We start from the raw sequence: 16,613 nt of genomic DNA on the forward strand, positions 1-16,613 counted from the left end.
CAGGCAGAGCCAGCCCTCTGTGCTCTTTGCTTTTTCTTCCCACGGGACAGGGGGGCAGGGTGTTGCAGCAAAGGAGAGCTGTGTCAGGGGATGAGCTTGGCAGGGGGTGACAGGCCACTGAGTTCCATGCTGCGCTGTTGAGGTTCCAGTTGTCATGGGCATGATCAGTCCCTGGTGTAATTCTTGGCTGTGGTTGAGACACTGAGAAGCCTTTTACTTTGCCCAGCTCTTTTGTGAGCCACATTAGCACTGGAGGGATTTTGCCCTATGTGTGGGTCAGGTTCAGTGGTATCTGAACTGCTGACAGAGACTGCAGTCTGGAAAAGCATCTCTCCCAACTTTCTGCATTCCTGATACTCCTCCCTGAGCATCCATTGCTGGCAGCAGGCATGTGGTTGAGCTCTCCCAGGCATTTATAAAGTGCTTTCTGTTCTTTCTCTCCCTCTCCATGCAGACCGCTACATTGCAAGTGAGCCTGAGCCATTCATCATGGCCTATCTCCACCACGAACCAGAGCCCAATGAGCACAACTGCACTGCCTCAAAGAAAATCAGCCTGGAGGCCCTCTCAGGAAATGACCACAAGCTCTACACCTTCTTCACCTCACCACTGTAAGAGAATCCTCCCTTGTAATCCCTGCCACCCACAGCTCTCACGCCCGCGTGTCCTATGGATGCACAGGAGAGATGCTCAGAGCCTTGCTGTGGGTTATGTCAGGCTTCTCTGCCAGGCTGCTGCTGCTGTGGCTATCCACTGTGTGCCTCTGTGCTCAGAGGAGACAGCTCTCCTGGGCAGGCGGCTCCAGGTTGCTATCCCTACACCCCAACATGGCACTTTGTCCACACTGGCTCTTTCTCCTTCCCAAACATCATCTACTGCTGGTGTGAAAGCAGTTCAGTGCTCTGTGGTTTGCCTTTCACCTGAGCCTTATCCTCGTGATGAATTTCCCCTTGCTGCCCTTCTCTTTGCTCACTTGCCTACCAGCTGCTATACTCTTTGACTGTTTCTTGTCCAGACTTTCATCCATGTTCTGCAGGGCACTACCACTCCTGGAGCTGCCCATCTTTAAGAGAACTGTTGCCCCAGGTGACTCACTTTGACCTTTGCAGATACAGGGACGGCTTCTTGCATCTCATGAAAGCATTTCTTGGAGCAAAGCACCGCACTTGTTAGCCTGGTACATGAGTTGCAGTGCAGCCTTCACAAAAGCATCTCTGCCTTCCCAGCACAGGACAGGAGAAGAACACAGGCCCCCTCATGGGCTGGCTCCCTTTCCCCCTGCTTGCTTTCTTCTTGGAGTATGCTGGGGCTCATTCTCTTTTTTTTAACAGAGCAGTCATTCTTGTAATTTCAGTTGCTGACTTGCTGCCTTTCTCGGGAGTGTGTGTTCATGCCTCGTGTTATTTATGAGCCATTCCTAGGCATTATCTAAGACAGATAGGCAGCATGGGAATAGGTGGGGCAAGAGTGGAGCCACTGTTGTGTAAGTTGACACAACTTCCATGGCTTTTGGTAACAGCATGCTCAAAGAGGGATTAATAGTCCTAACGAGCAAATGTGCTCGCAGCCAAGAATCATAGTTGCTATGGAAGTATCCTGGGGGTCAGTGGGACATAGGGAAGAGTGGGCGGGAGAGCTGTGCAAGGCTGCCAGCATGGAGAAGAAAAGAGGATGTGCAACGTAGTGCTCCCAGGTACTGAAATAATAGGAAGACTGAAGAAGAATTAAAGTGATCTGTGTAGCTCTGGAGTTTCTGTACAGTCAGAGAGCTGTGCAGGTTATACTGCATTCACTGCTTTTCCCTTACCTGTCCCTGCAGGGGGGCAACTTCTGTGGGTGCAGATCCATCAGAATGAATTTGTGTCTCTTCAGCCAGCAGGCTGATAATGTCTTCTTGCTGTCCTTCCCTTCTCCAGAACTGATGACACCATCCAGAAGTATTACTTCAACATCACAAACCATTTCAGCTGGTCCCCAGTGGAGGTGACCCTGGGGTTGTACACCTCTCTGTGCCAGTACTTCAGCGAGCAGGAGAAACGATGGAAGACAGAAGGCATCATCCCCCTGGAGGAGACCAGGCCAGACCAGGCTGTGTGCTTAACCCAGCACCTCACTGCCTTTGGGGCCAGTCTGTTTGTCCCACCAAACTCTGTCCAGTTCATCTTTCCTGTGAGTAAAACAAAGCAGATGCTGTGTGGCATTGTCACATCTGGGCAAACTAGTCACCTAGAAGTCTAGGGCTCCCATTGGATTCACATTCAGGTTGGATGTTGGCTTAGTCTGTTCCCAGACAGCACACATACGTGAGTGCCTTTGGGAACTCAGATGTGTGCAGCTCACAGGGGTGCTGTATCCTGTGGTCACGAATCCTAGTTGCAGATGTTAAAAACAGGAATCCTAGTTGCAGATGTTAAAAACAGGAATCCTAGTTACAGATGCTAAAAACAGACCTTTGCAGATGGTTTTATTCTTCAGTCAAGAACACCTTGCAGTGTTCACTTCTTTCATGAGGTTGCAAATGCTCCTCCCAGCTGTCACCCACCACTGTTTTGTCCTGGAGAGCTTGCACCTGCCAGCTGCTCCCAGGCTCCCAGGGACATTCAGGCTCTTTCCAGCTCTGTCAGCATGACGTAGGTGGGAGCAGAGAGCTCTCTGCAGCTGCTACAGCAAGCGTCAGCTGGCTGCTGTAGTATGCTCTGCAGGGACTATGAGCAAGTGAGGCCTGACCGTGCAGTCTGTGCTGGGACAGGTCTCTGTTTGTATGTGGTGTTGCATGTGAGTGATGATAATAGCCAGCAAGGAGGCAGCGCAGCTCCTGGGGAGCAGGGGGGTCCTCCTGGGGAAGGAGAGTGCCTTTCAACGTGGTTCTTTTCTTTCAGGCTCCAGGCTCAGGTCTCAACTACATCGTTCTGCTGACATGCGCCGTCTGCTTTGTGACCTACTCAGTGGCTGCACTGATTGTACACAAGCTGGACATGATTGACATTAACCGAGTTGGGGTGATTCCCTTCTGTGGAAAGAATGGGCTGTATAAATATGAGATCCTGGTGAAAACTGGCTGGGGCAGAGGATCAGGTTAGCCTATGGACTTCTGTGCTTGATTGCAAGGGTGACATCTGCGTAGTTCCTTTGAGATCTCCCCTCCCCAGGGCCCAGAGCTGAGCTGGTGGTTGGCGGAGCACTGAGCAGCAGTCAGATCAAGGCTTCCCCACAACATTCAAATGTTGTTTTATTTTTGTATGATGGTCAAGAGCTGTGGAGAAAAGCATGCTGTATCACCTCTTGCTGTCAGAGTACAACTGCTGCTAGAGGGAACCACCCAGTACAGAAATACCCTCAGTGCTCACCATGCCTCAGGAACAGCCAAGAGACAGGAAGGCAGGGCTGGGGAGCAGCTTTTCCTTGGGTGAACTTCTCTAACTGGGCCCTGTTAACCCTTCCAGGCACCACGGCACACGTGGGGATCGCACTGTACGGTGTAGACAATAAAAGTGGTCACAGACATCTGGATGGAGAAAACGCCTTCCACCGCAACAGCCTCGATGTGTTTCAGATCGCAACAGAGCGGAACCTGGGCAGCATCTGGCGCATCCGCATTTGGCATGACAATAAAGGTGAGATGGGAGCAGGCACATGGGGCTGAGGCAGCTGTCAGACATCACAGGGCAGGGCCAGGCCATAGCCTGACTGATGCAAGGGCCAGGGATAACCAGGAGCTTCTTTTGTTGCCCTCTCACCTTTGCAGGTTCATGCAGGAAACATCTACCAGTGAAACACATTTCTTTATTCCCCCTTAACTTTTAGGACTCAGCCCTTCCTGGTACCTGCAGCATGTCATTGTCCGGGACCTGCAGAGCAGCAAGAGCTACTTCTTCCTGGTGAACGACTGGCTGTCAGTGGAGAGTGAAGAGAATGATGGCATGGTGGAGAAGGAAATTTATGCTGCCAGTAAGTGTTTGACTCCTGGGCGTGGGGCTGGGGTGTCTGGGCAGTGTGGCAGCTCTCACTGCTGTGGAAATGCCCACACCAGAGTGCCTGCATGCTGATGACTTGCACACCCGGGTGCTTTGCTGGGTCCTCTGTGCTGCGGGACAAGCCACGGCCAGGATGCAGTTGTGTCAGAGAGATGCAGTGTGGATGTTTGTTGATTATCAGCCGGCAAGGAGGGTCTGTGCCAGCCCCAGCTGGCTCTCCTCTGCTGTGCTGCTGACCCTGAAACTGTCTCTCTTTGTGCTCAGGTGAGACAGAGCTGAGGAGCTTCTCCCGGATCTTCGTAGCAGAGCTGCAGCGAGGTTTCTTTGAGAAGCATGTCTGGCTGTCCATGTGGGACCGTCCCCCTCGCAGCCGCTTCACCCGCGTCCAGAGAGCCACGTGCTGCTCCCTGCTCATCTTCCTCTTCCTCTGTGCCAACGCTGTGTGGTACGGCGTGGTGGGGAATGTACACCTCAGGTGCGCTGTGCCCCTTGGTGCTCTGGCCAGTCTCCCACCTCCTCGGGACCCCTCCTGTGCTTCCCATTATGTAGGGCAGGACAAACCTTATGTCGGCTGGAAATAGGGGGCTTGCCTGTGGCCTTGAGTCTGCAGTTTCTGTTGCATAGAATTTGGGATCAGTACACAGATCACTGAGAGCCAAGCCTAAGCAGCTTCCCCCCTTCCCGTGTCATCTGTTAGCACAGCCCGTGCCCATTTCTTTCACTGCTCACTTCAAGTGCTCAGCTGTGCTCTTGTCTTGTAGTTTGCATGGCTGGCAATCCTGAGTGCTCCTGGTAACACGAATCTCCAATCTCTCTTGATTCTCTGCAGCAGTGGAGCTGTTTCCAACCTGATCCCTGTTAATGTGGACACGGTGGCTGTTGGTTTGGTGTCCAGCGTGGTGGTCTACCCTCTCTACTTGGTCATTCTATTTCTCTTCAGGATGGCTCGTGCTAAGGTAATGTGAACTAGTTTCAGGCTGCACAAGTGTGTGATGCCACCAGGTTTGCTTATCGGGGGCTGGACTCTGCCCTTTGTGTTGCATCACTTCTCCAACTGGTCACTTCCCAGCTGACTCTGCACTGCCCTGCACCCTGAACTTAGCAAGACTGTCTCCCTGTTGAGCTGGGAGCAACCAACCTTAATGGGGCAGATCACTGCTGTGCAATACTGGATTCTGACAATGCCCAGGCAGTTACCAGAGGGTCAGATTCTAAAAGCTATGTGTGCACTTGGTGTTGATTTTGGTACATGATAGGTACCTAAATGCTACTGAAAGATAAAACCCTTCACTGCATTGATAGGAGCCTGAGAGATGCTCAGTCAAGCTTTTCTAATGAAATATCTGCCCTGGGTACAAATTCAGCTGTCTGAATGGAGCTGTGGTTAGGCAGCTGTGGAAGGATTAGCTGGGGATTTAATGACTAGTTAGACTCAATTAGCAGCTCCATTAAGTACTGCAGCCTGCTGCTGAGTGACTGATGAGCAGCAAATGTGTTGGATACTTGTTTTTCCTATAAGCACTCCTTGCTTTGCAGGATGCTGCACACTTATGCAGCTTCCAGGGAACTTAGGTCTAGGACAGGCCAGATGCTACTGGGTGCTGGGACAGTGCCCAAGGACATGCCTGTTGTCAGACCAGCTGGGCAGCCCTTTGTGCACAAATGTAGAGCTCCCCAGCAAAGTGGTGAGCAGCAAGAATGTGCTGAACAGCAGGACTCCAAACTGCAGTCACACTGTCACCTCCACCCTTCCCTGTTCCTCTCAAGCCTTCCTGTGTTTCCTGCAGGTCTCCATCAACCACACTGTGACTCATTCAGACCAGCAGTCCTTGGAGATTGACAACTACCTGGACTCCTCAATCCTTGATAGCTCCTTTCCCACCTTCCCTGGGCTCCGGGCAGAGGTAATATGTGCCACACCTGAAAGCCATACAGGCTGCATGGGTTTGTGGGCTCCCTGCACTGACACAGTGTGTATCCCCACTCAGTGTCAGATCTAAAGGTGCCATTGGTACCACTTCAGGTGCTACTGACCAGCACTGGTGGTAGGAGAGACCACAGCAGTGAGAGACCCTTTGTCTTTCACCTCCATCTTTGCTCAGGCCAGTTGCAGGTACTGAGCACAGGCTGTGTACAGCTTCAGCTCTGCATCTGAGAGCATGGTTCTTCCAGCATGCCTGGGCATTACCTGCTGTAGCAGAACAGGGTCCAGGAGGTGTGGTGTGGGCCCAGAGCTATCAGCAGCTGGGGTTCCAGGCTTTCAGTGAGCCCTGCTGAAGCAATGCTGGCAACCTGCTGTTCTAACCAGGCACCAGTTAGTTTCACATACCTGAAGTGCCTCCTCTTCCTCCACAGGCGTTCTCTGAGCAAACCAAAACAGATCTGTTTTTGGAGGACTCCAAAAGGTAAGTAGGCTTCTGGGGCTGGAGCAAGCAGGAATTCAGTGTTGTTTTCTGCTTTGAGTCTCCCACATATTATTTCTTCCTTTCCAGTGCCACAGGCTTGCAAATATGAAACACAGTGTTTCACAGCTTACATACTGTTCTGGGCGGGAAAACAGGGCCATCAAAGACCATCAAAGTTGCCTGCAGGCAGTGGAGCTCTGCTAGCTTGTTTTATAAGAGCTGGTAACTCCTTGTTGCCAGAGGGTGGAGTATGATATCCATCACCATCTTTGTTCTGAGTAGAAACCCAAAGCACTCTGCAGGTCTCAGTGCAGCCATGTGCTGGTATACTATGGTGGTCCCACTTCTAGACAGGCCTCCACACTAGCACAGTTTCCTTTCTCATGCTTCCCATTCTTCATGCATACTTGATTGCACCCAGTCCTCTGCTCTCCCACAGCCTCGTGCGGTGGCCCTCCAGCGAGGCCCTACTCAGCTGGCCAGACCTCCTCAGTGACCCCTCCATCATGGGTAACACCATTCAGAAGCTGAAGCGAGGCCAGGCCAGCCGCCACCTTGGACTCGAGGCCCCTCTAGCAACTGAGGAGGACAGTTTGTCACTTGGAGTTCATCAGGGACAGCCCAGATATTTCTCTGCCTCAGGTGTGTGTGTAGCATTGCTCTGTTCCAGGGTTTGAACATCATGGGGAGATGCAGGAGGGACAGTCTTGCTCTTGGGAGTCCTGGCTCAGGTTTGGAGAAGTCAGAATAACAGAGCCTGCCCCCTGGCTTCGATTAGCAGGGCAGAATAGGAGGGTTGTGTTTTCTGAGGATTTCAGTCTTGGGAAGCAGAAATACTGACATGGGTCAGTTTGAACTGAGTGGGAGCAATGAGAGGTTCCCCTGGGATCTGAATGTTGCAAGCAAGCAGCACTTCTTCACTGGTTGCAATGCTACTGTGCATCTCTGAACCTGTAAACATCACCCTCCTGTACCAGGAATTTCATGTCAGATTTCAGACACAGTGGGGATAGACAGGAGCTAGAAGACCAGGAGGAAGGGAGGGCTGCCCTGGGGGAGAAGGGCCCCAGTACTGTGTATTCACTGGCTCAATGAGCGTGGCTGAGCCCAAGGGATGTAGGACCATCTCGGTGTGTGGGTCTGTGTGCTGTTCTCCTCTCAGCGCCCTTTGCTCTGTGTTCCCAGATGAGGATCTGATAAGGCAGATCCTGGCAGATGGAGCTAGTGGCATCTCACACTCCCAGGACTTAGGACCGTACATGAGGGCTGAAACAGATCTGATCTCAGGCCTGTAAGTACTGCGGAATAGAGTCCCTCCACCAGGGCAGGCCTGGTCCAGGGCTGCTGCTCTGGTAATGGTCTGCTTGCTGCAGAGCCAGCACCAGCTGGCAGAGCCTGTGCTGCTCACCAGTGCACCCCTTTTGCCTTGGCAGCTCCAGCGTGTTTGGGGAGAAGGTGGAGACTGTCATGATGCAGAAGCTGAATGACAAAGGCCAGAGCGTGGCAGCCCCTCCGAGGGAAGTGAGCAGATCAGCTAAGTCGACGTGGACAGGTACCAGAGCTGCATGGCTGTGCCAACCATCAGCAGCAAGGGCAGGGTTGGTGGGCAAGGGCAGGAGTCTTGCAAATAGCAGCAGCTGGGAGAGATGAGGAGGTAATTAGCAAAGGAGCCGTAGGAGAGGCTGCTCCCCAGCTTGGGTTGCACTTGCTATTTCCTGCCAGTTTGAGAGCCTGAGTCTGAGCAGACTTTAGAACACCATTTGTTTTGTCATATATAATAACATGTACCCTAGGGAAGCTCAGCTTGATGCTCCTCCAAATACTCTGCTCTCTGCAGCCCTCTGCAGACATCAGTTCATTTATCCTGCATAAGGATGGAGAGTGAGAGTCCCTGTACACAACCAGAGAGGTAAGAGAGTCAAATGCCAGTGAAAGTTCATACCAACTAACAAAGCAGAGGAGAAGAGATGCTTCCTCCTGAGTCATGCAGCACAGCAGACAGACAGAGTGTGTTGCACAATGCAGCAGACATGCTGTCAAACCCTGTGAAGGGCTGGGTGCAGACCCTGAAATGTCAGTTCTCATAGTGTGAGCTCTTGGCTTCTTGAGGCGCAGCCTCTCTAGGACAGGCTGCAGCACGGAGAATTGGACACAGCAGCAGTTCTCCTGTGTCTGTTAAAATCTATCAGTTCATCGTGCTTGATGAATGGCTGCACTGTCTTTATGCCAGCAATGGTTTGCATGGGTGGATGAAAGCAGCTGTGCCTGAGCAAGCCCCAGGGCTGAGTAGCTCAGTAGTCTGAAGGCCAGCCACTGTGACAGATCTGTGTGGCTTTTCATGGGTCTTGACAGCATCACTTCCAGCCAGGCTGGGCATGCCTAAATTGCTGGAGCTCTGATGGAAAGCAGGGAACTGATCCCTCTGCCCAAGTCAGGATCCCATGTCCTCCTCCTGCCCATCCTGCTTTCTTCAGGTGGGGGGCTGCTGTTCTGAGGCAGGCCGAGTTTCAGTGTGCTGTCTTTGTTTCTGAGTGGGTAATGCTTGGGATGGTCTCTCCAAACTCACTCAGGACTAGTGGCAAGCTCTCTGCTGGGATGAGGGATGTGCTCAGCCCTTCCTGTGCCTGATGGAACTCTTTTGCAGTAACATTTACTCCTGTTTTCTCTCCCTCCAGTTGCAGACCAAACATTCAGGAAGCGCTTGCTGCCATTCTGGTGCTCCTATCTGGCTCATGGTATCAGTTTCTTCCTCTTTGCCACCTCCACGGGGGTCTCCGTGTGGATCGGGGTGGGCTTTTCCTCCAGCGTTGCCCTCATGTGGCTTATCTCAGGGATATTCAGCTTTCTGGCATCCTTCTTGGTCTGGGAGCCCCTGAAGGTAAGGAAATCAAAAGTGACTACACGAGCATGTGGCTGTACAGGTGCATGTATTAGCGTAATTAGCATCTTGTCCAGTTATTAATCAAGTTGTATCAGACACTAGTTGGACTGAATGCTGTGCAGGGGGAAGGGTAGACATGATAGCAGCATTAGGGGAGGCAGGGCTGGTGGCAGTTTGGTTTAGAGGTAATCTAGCTCCTCCCAAGGCCCTGCCTGCTGTCTGTGGCTGTGCTGGAAGGCAAACAGGAGCTGCTGCCCATGGTGGTTCTGGTGACATGGCTTGCTCTGCAGGCACTGATGCTGTTTGTGTCTCCAGGTCCTGCTGGAAGCCCTCTATTTCTCACTGGTTGCCAAACGCTTGCACCCAGAGGAGGATGATACCTTGGTGGAGCATCCATTTGTTGAGCATGTTTCTGAGAAGATCAGCAAAGTCCGACCCCCACAGGGGTTTGCCCTTTTCCAGGCCAAGGAGGAGGCAAGGAAGGTCAAACTGCTACACAGGATGCTGAAGGTAAGACGTGTTATCTGTTGCCTAGGGCAGAAGCAGAGTGCTGGCTCCAGCAGTTGAGATACATCCTCGTTTGGGTCTCTTAAGATAATAAGCATGTCTCCAGCCTCTGCCTCCATTTTCCCATTTGTAGAAGGCAGACAGTGACATTCGTCTTCTCTGTGAAGCTGAGATCTGAGGTGTCTGTGAAGCAGGACTGTAAGTGGGTGGCTGTACATCCTTGGTTTGTTATGTTTGTCTCCATGACTTGGGTATTTGAGGTGAGAGGGCAATGTTTGCAGCAACTTGCACAAGAAAATTAATTAACAGTGTCTTGTGAAATGTAAGAAGTCCCCATCTAGGAGCAGAAGTTTCACTTTCCTTGTAGGTCATTCAGTACTTCTTCTCCATCCTAGTAGTAGGAATACACTGCTGCTGTGGAGTTGTCATTTTGAACTGTAAGGTATTTCTTTAAAGCATGGAAACTCCCGTTTCTGCTTTTACAATCCTAACTTCCAGCTATAGGAGCTGCTACAGGGAGTTGTGCAATGCACATCAACTGAAACATGTGCTGAGCTGGCCACTTTGAGGAAAAAAAAATCATATTGCTATGCATCTACGGTCTGGGTTTCATTTCCATTTGCTTCCCATGTGGAAAAAGAAAGACTTGAGGTTCTGATCCTGCTTCATGCCAGCCAGCAATCAGTGGACAGTGTTAATTTGCTGCAGGACTGGGACTGCCACCAGATCCCACCCTGTTACTGGCTCCAACCCTTTTCTGTTCTCTGCTTGCCAGAATTTCCTCATCTACATGATGTTCTTGCTGGTGATCCTGCTCACCAACTATGGAGATGCCACCCGCAACAGCAGGGCCTTCCTTCTGCAGAGCTCCATCAAGCAGCAGCTGGGTAGCAGTGAATTCCTCCGCATCAAGAGGTAACTGCAAAAGATGTGGGTAGCAAGGGGATGTGGGGTATTGCTTGAAGTCAGATAAACTCACACACAGGCACAGAGTGGCAGTGAACACATCTCTTCCTTTCCCCATGGTCCTACTTCTCACTTGGAGAGCAGAGGGAACTGTGGGGATCAAGAGCTTTAACATACTGGAACTTTAAATACCTCCACCGTGTGAATTACAGCTGTTGGTCTTTCTGTGTCTGGTCAGAAGGACACAAGTTTGCTCTGTCTACAAAATCTACAACTTAAAATGAAGTTTAATCATAAACATGGTCATGAGAACTAAAAATAACATCTCTCATAAATGCAGTCTTTCCCTTCGTTGCTCTGCACATATGGTTTAGCTAGGTTAAAATTTCCCAGCTGCATTTCCACACTGCTGTAAACTCCAGCAGTTGGGAATGACACTGGGACAGCTGCCTGGGATTAACCGTGCCTTTGAGCCCTTCTCACTGCAGATCTCTTGATTCTCCTGTGCCAGCAGGCTTGGCTTGTCCTTGTCACACAAACTCACAGAAGTTTTGATTCACTGCAGCTTGAATTGGGAATGATTCCACTGAGCTCAGTGGAGTTCCTGGGATGCAAGAGGGAGAACAGATCCGTTCTCCTTTAGGTCTTGCCCATCAAATAACAGTTCCCCTTAACCCACCCCAACAGAGCTCACAATGGGTAGAAGTCATATCCCTGCCTGCTGACAGAGCTGGGAGGAGGGCAGCCCAGGTTACCTATACAAAATTCAGTCCCTTCCCTCCGGGTGAAATTCGGATGACCAGACCCTGGCTCTGTGACGTGCAGAGTCTGCCCTCGCAGAGCTGCCCCCGAAACTTTGCCTCTCACACCTTTTCCCTCTTGCAGATCAGATCAGTTTTGGGTCTGGATGTCACAAGTGTTCCTTCCTTACCTCTACAACAACCAGTCGGGCCAGGAGAGCTACAGCACCACACTGGGGGTGGCCCGGCTGCGCCAGCTCCGGCTGCAGGAAGGTATGGGGCAATGACCCAGGGCTTCACTGTCACCTGCTGGGAGGTGGCACTCTCTGGGAGGAGGAAATGGCCGGGTCTGGATGCAGCTAGGGGCTGAGTGAGGCAGGTCACAGGTTCTGGAGGCACTTTTCTCATTGCAGCATGATTATCAGTGTGTATTTGGTTCTGCTGCCACCAGTGATTAAATGAGGATAGGAGGGACTTACACTGAAGAGAGAGGTTCTCTTTGTTTCTGGAGGTGTGACTGAGGACACAGAGGTGGAGGGGGCTTGGGGAAAAAAAGGGGGATGCTAGGTGTGAAAGCTCTACTATGTACCCTGTGCTGTTTGTCTGCATTGGGATGCTGATGGAGTGATGATATTGGTCTCATTTCAGCTGAGTGCCAGCTCACTGCCCAGGACGTCCTCCATGGGCTGGGCACAGTTGCCAGGAAGGACTGCATCGACTCACACAGCTTCTCCACTGCTGACTATGCAGCTGGCTGGGAACGGGTGGCCACAAACGTGACGACTGTGTGGTCCTACTCACCACCTGACCTCACAGGGTGAGGAGCTGTGCCTGCAGCTAAAGCTCTTCTCCGTGTCCTGAAGACATTTGAACTTCTCAGTTGTTTTGTTGCCTAGGGTGGTTGTTAGGGGCTGTTCTGTCTCTGTCTCCAGCCCTCATCCCCTCCTTCCTCTTCCTCTGCAGGGTCTGGTACTGGGGTTACCTCTCTTTCTATGACAGCGGTGGTTACATCCAGCAGCTGGAGGCTTCACTGGAGGAAAGCAGGGCTCAGCTGAATTACCTACAGCAGCACACCTGGATCGACAACATGTACGTGTGGCAGGGGCAAAAGAAGTGTTTTCTGTCACCTAGATTCTTAAGGGGCACTGCTGAGGCCATCACCGGGGGGACAGAGAATCTAGGGTCCTACAAACATGGTGGTACCAAAGCCTGAGGTGTTGTCCCAGGGCCCTGAGCTGTTCTTACCTCCTCAGGAGCCGGGTGGTCTTTGTGGAGCTGATGCAGTACAACCCCAGTGTGGACCTGCATGCTGCCATCACCCTCCAGCTGGAGTTCCTGGGCGCAGGCCAGGCTGTCACCACTGTCACCATCAGCCCCTTCCCACTGCTGCGGCTCAGCAGTGGTGTCACACTGCAGCTCCTCATGATGGTGAGTGTGGCACTTCCCCCTTTTGATCACTACACAGAGGTGCTCAGGGGTCCAGACTAAAGCTGCTGCTGGCTGGGCCTGGGCCAGGAACGAGCAGAGGCGTCTTGCTCTAGGCACTGCCCCCCTGCCTCAGGTGCATTGGATGTGGTCTGAGGAGCTTTGCTGCTATTACAGGAATGAGCAGGGCAGAGCGATTGAGAGGAAGGCATGGGAAGGCTTGCAGAAGTGCACTCCTGGTGTGGGATTGCAGAGCTGAGCCTGGGGCTTTTGCTGTCCTGGGGTGCTGTGAGATCTCCTGGTGCAGCCCAGTATTGCCCTCTCCTTCCGTGGTAACCACTCCATTCTTCCTCCCAGGTCTTCCTCATGATGTTTGTAGTCTACTTTGTGGTGTCTGAGTCACTTTCCATCAAGAAAGAAGGCAGGGCCTACTTCACCGTGTGGGGCAACTATGGCCAGTGGGTCTTCATCCTCCTGACCACCTGCACAGTGGTGGTGCACCTCAGCCAAGCCACCCTGGCTGACCAGCAGTGGCTCAAGTACCTCAACAACCGCAAAGTCTTCACCAACTTCTACCAGGTGGCTTTTCTCAACACTGTCTTCAGCACCTTGGCTGCCTCCCTCCTCTTCCTCTTGATTGTGCAGGTACGGAGAGGGCTGGGTGGAAGCAGGATATGGTCAGAGATGTGTGCTCTGTTCCTGTGCCAGGTTGTCCTCTCAGTGCAGTCCTGAAGTAAAAACGTGCACGCAGCTGGTACTGCTGTGCCAGGCACTGATAAATGCAAAGCAGCTGCTGCCATGTTCTCCCACATCTGTAGCAAGACACAGGTGCTGGACAGTGTTGCCACACACCCATGTGCACCTCTGCTGCAGCACTCTGAGTCTTCAAAGCCTCTCAGCAATCAGTTCCCTTGGAGAATTGTGGCTGATGGGTTATTTTATCTGCAAGGAGCCCTTGGACTAGAATGTCCTCTGTGCTGCCAGAGTTTGCATTTCTCAGACATGTTTGAATGACTCTCAAGAGCCTTAAGAGGTTGTGTGAAAGGACTGAGATAGGCGAGCAGGATTTGAAGGCAGGGCACTTCCATGTCCTGAGCCTTTGGGCTCTGGTTTAGTGCTTGTGCAGAACTTAGTGTGTGCTGCCTTCCCATTGCAGTCTGAAAGCATGCAGTGCTGCAATGCCCCTTCCTCTGCCAGGGAGGGGAAAACAAGGAAGAGGCTCTACAGTACTGGGCAGATCTTGCAGTACTCTCTGTACCTGAGCCTGTTGTTGTGACACCATCCTCCCGCTTGGTCCTAGGCTGCCCAGCAGCTGCGCTTTGTCAGGCAGTGGTCGGTGTTCGGGAAGACCTTTCAGAAGTCCATGAAGGAGCTGAGTGCAGCAGGGCTGGCTTTTGTGGTCCTCATCGTGGCATACGCACAGCTTGGCTTCCTGGTAACTACCTGTCCTCCCTGTCTTGTCTTGCAGAGGGGCTGGCTGGGAGCAAGGACTGCCCAGGATTGACCCTCACTGTGCCACAGCTGCGGGCAGATCCCAGCCAGCCACCAGCACGGGCAGTGCCCAGCTGTGCCACGTGCTTCATGGGGACACGGTGGCTTTGGCCATGCACTGTCTGTGACCAGTCCCTGTCACAGCTGATTGAGGAGCTGCTCCTCAGGGCTTTGCAAAATGGAGTAGTGAGTGTCAAGAGACCCTGTGCCATCAATGGATCCCTTTTCACCACGTCTCCACTGTCCCCTTTGCAGCTTTTTTCTTCCTCCTCGGAGTCCTTCCGCAGCGTTGGCAGCAGCCTCCTGCTGCTCTTCGCCATGGTGCGGGGCAGCGTGAGCCTCTGCCCCTGCCCACCTGAGTCCTCTGGCCTCTACTACCTGTTCTGCACCAGCTACATCATCCTGGAGGTGTGGATCGTGCTGAGGCTGTTCACCGTGGTGCTTGTCTACAGCTACCGGGAGATGCACTTGGAGCTGTACCGCCCTGCCTTCGAGCCCCAGGACTACGAGATGGTGGAGCTCTTCATGCGCAGGCTGAAAATGTGGATGGGCTTCAGCAAAGCCAAGGAGGTGAGTGCAGCTTGGGAGAAGGGGTCAGGTAGCACACCTTAAGCTGCAGACTTGTACAGGGAAACGTCCCCTGTCCTTATCCCGCTTTGACTCTGGCTGCTTCCAGCTACAGTTGGGTGCCCCAGCCCCTCTGGCAGGGGCAGATCCTGGAGTGGCAGGGCACTGCAGGGATGTAGGCTGCCGGTTCTCAGCCCCAGCATTCCAGGTGATGTTACTTGAGGTCTGAGCTGTAGCCTGGCCCACCAGGGGCTGTTTGAAGCAGGGCAGGTGCTGCGGCGCAGCGTTCCCACTTGGCAGCTCCTGAAGTAATTCTGAATCCCATCCTCTTCTTCCAGTTCCGCCACAAGGTGAGGTTTGAAGGCATGGAACCGCTGCCATCCCGGGACTCCAGCGACTCCAAGTCCATCCGGGGCCCCACTCCCAGCGCCGCCTCCGACAGCTCCAGGGCCTCCACCTCCTCCAGCCAGCTGGACGGGCTGAGCCTCGTGCTGAGCACCCGGGACAGCTTGGAAGTGGACGCCGACCTCCAGCGGCTCCTTTCCCTCTTCGAGATGCTGCTAGCCCAATTTGATCGGGTCAACCAGGTGACGGAGGACGTGTACCGCATCGAGCACCAGCTGCAGGGCTCCCAGAGCCGCCGCTGCAGGAGCAGGCACTCTCTGGGGCCAGAGGACGTCTTGAGCAGGTACTGTGCTGGAAATACAGAGCGGGGGCCCTCGCCCGAGACCTCATCCACCGTGGACCCACAGCTCCCTCTGTCCCCCCACTCTCCGGGCAGCAGGAGCTCTGTGCCCAGCCGCCTCATCCGTGCCAGCAGAGGCATCAGCGTGGTGGCTTCTGCGCTCCCCCCGCACAAAGCTCACTCCACTCTGGCTCCAGCCGTGAAGAAGAAGCGGCCCCTCCGAGCCAAGAACAGGGTCCACCCCACCATCAAGTAGCCGTGCTGGGCAGCGAGGGGAGCAGTGCCCCTCGGAGGGCAGAGAGAGCCTCTGAAGGGGGGATGTGAAGGCGGGCTGTGCCTGCCGGGCAGGCCTGGAGCCTGGGGAGCTGCCTGTGGTGGCTGGGGTGCACGGGGGTGCTGGCTGCTCCTGCCCCCCCCCGGCATCCACGCTGTGCCGACTTCCTCTGGTTTCCAGTGCTGAGGGTTCACTGGAAAAGGCTGAGCCTTCCCAGATGGACGGCTGGGGGAGGCTGCACAGGGATAGGGTCAGCGTGCAAAAATACCAGTTACGGTAAGGCAGTATTAAAAAGTGGTCTCTCTTTTGTTAAATGGCCCCGTCTGCAAATGGACGGCGCCGGGCGGCTGTCACAAGGACACTTTATTGGGGACTGGTGTAAGGGGGAGAGGGCCGAGGCTGCCTCGCTTCCTGCTGGCTGTGCCGGGGGAGAGCTGAGCCCACGGCCTTGAAGGTCTGACCTCGGAGTTTTGCCGACCAGACGCACTGTGGAGGAAAGCTACAGGTTTCAAGAAGATGTTTAACCTTTTCGTTTGGTTGGTTGGTTTTAAGCATAAATATATATAAATATAGACAAATGCTATCTACACCCAGATCAGTTAATTTCCAGTATTGGTTCCTTTTATCCTCCAGAAATTGGTTATTATTTGTATTTAAAGAAACCCAATATTTAAAACCGGTGACGTTTTAGCTGCAGCGAGCTGCCAGCCCGCTGTCCCAGGTGCAGTGCGCAGCCCCGGGGCTGCATCCAGCCTTCT

At 53.1% G+C, this 16,613-nt stretch overlaps 1 protein-coding gene across 4 annotated transcripts in view; it reads left to right on the forward strand.

Annotated features, from left to right (window-relative positions):
* PKD1 (polycystin 1, transient receptor potential channel interacting) overlaps window positions 1-16,109 on the forward strand; it is an 81,603-nt gene extending 65,494 nt beyond the window's left edge. For 3 of the 4 annotated variants that reach the window (XM_065732716.1, XM_065732713.1, XM_065732714.1), the window contains 23 exons: window positions 455-611; window positions 1,917-2,169; window positions 2,880-3,075; window positions 3,444-3,614; window positions 3,805-3,948; window positions 4,239-4,449; window positions 4,804-4,930; window positions 5,762-5,878; window positions 6,330-6,379; window positions 6,819-7,021; window positions 7,565-7,670; window positions 7,813-7,931; window positions 9,055-9,257; window positions 9,576-9,770; window positions 10,543-10,682; window positions 11,559-11,686; window positions 12,062-12,230; window positions 12,377-12,502; window positions 12,667-12,841; window positions 13,196-13,483; window positions 14,139-14,273; window positions 14,585-14,899; window positions 15,235-16,109. In XM_065732716.1, coding sequence (XP_065588788.1) covers window positions 455-611; window positions 1,917-2,169; window positions 2,880-3,075; window positions 3,444-3,614; window positions 3,805-3,948; window positions 4,239-4,449; window positions 4,804-4,930; window positions 5,762-5,878; window positions 6,330-6,379; window positions 6,819-7,021; window positions 7,565-7,670; window positions 7,813-7,931; window positions 9,055-9,257; window positions 9,576-9,770; window positions 10,543-10,682; window positions 11,559-11,686; window positions 12,062-12,230; window positions 12,377-12,502; window positions 12,667-12,841; window positions 13,196-13,483; window positions 14,139-14,273; window positions 14,585-14,899; window positions 15,235-15,837 — 4,331 coding nt within the window. In that variant the 3' untranslated portion in view covers window positions 15,838-16,109. The remainder of the gene's footprint in view (window positions 1-454; window positions 612-1,916; window positions 2,170-2,879; window positions 3,076-3,443; window positions 3,615-3,804; window positions 3,949-4,238; window positions 4,450-4,803; window positions 4,931-5,761; window positions 5,879-6,329; window positions 6,380-6,818; window positions 7,022-7,564; window positions 7,671-7,812; window positions 7,932-9,054; window positions 9,258-9,575; window positions 9,771-10,542; window positions 10,683-11,558; window positions 11,687-12,061; window positions 12,231-12,376; window positions 12,503-12,666; window positions 12,842-13,195; window positions 13,484-14,138; window positions 14,274-14,584; window positions 14,900-15,234) is intronic. The other variant, XM_065732715.1, reaches the window with a different exon arrangement.
* The last annotated feature ends 504 nt before the right edge of the window (window positions 16,110-16,613 follow it).

This window comes from Cyrtonyx montezumae, unplaced genomic scaffold (assembly GCF_038088225.1).
Source record: "Cyrtonyx montezumae isolate F1298 unplaced genomic scaffold, pur_monq_1.0 scaffold_16, whole genome shotgun sequence".
NCBI lineage: Eukaryota > Metazoa > Chordata > Aves > Galliformes > Odontophoridae > Cyrtonyx > Cyrtonyx montezumae.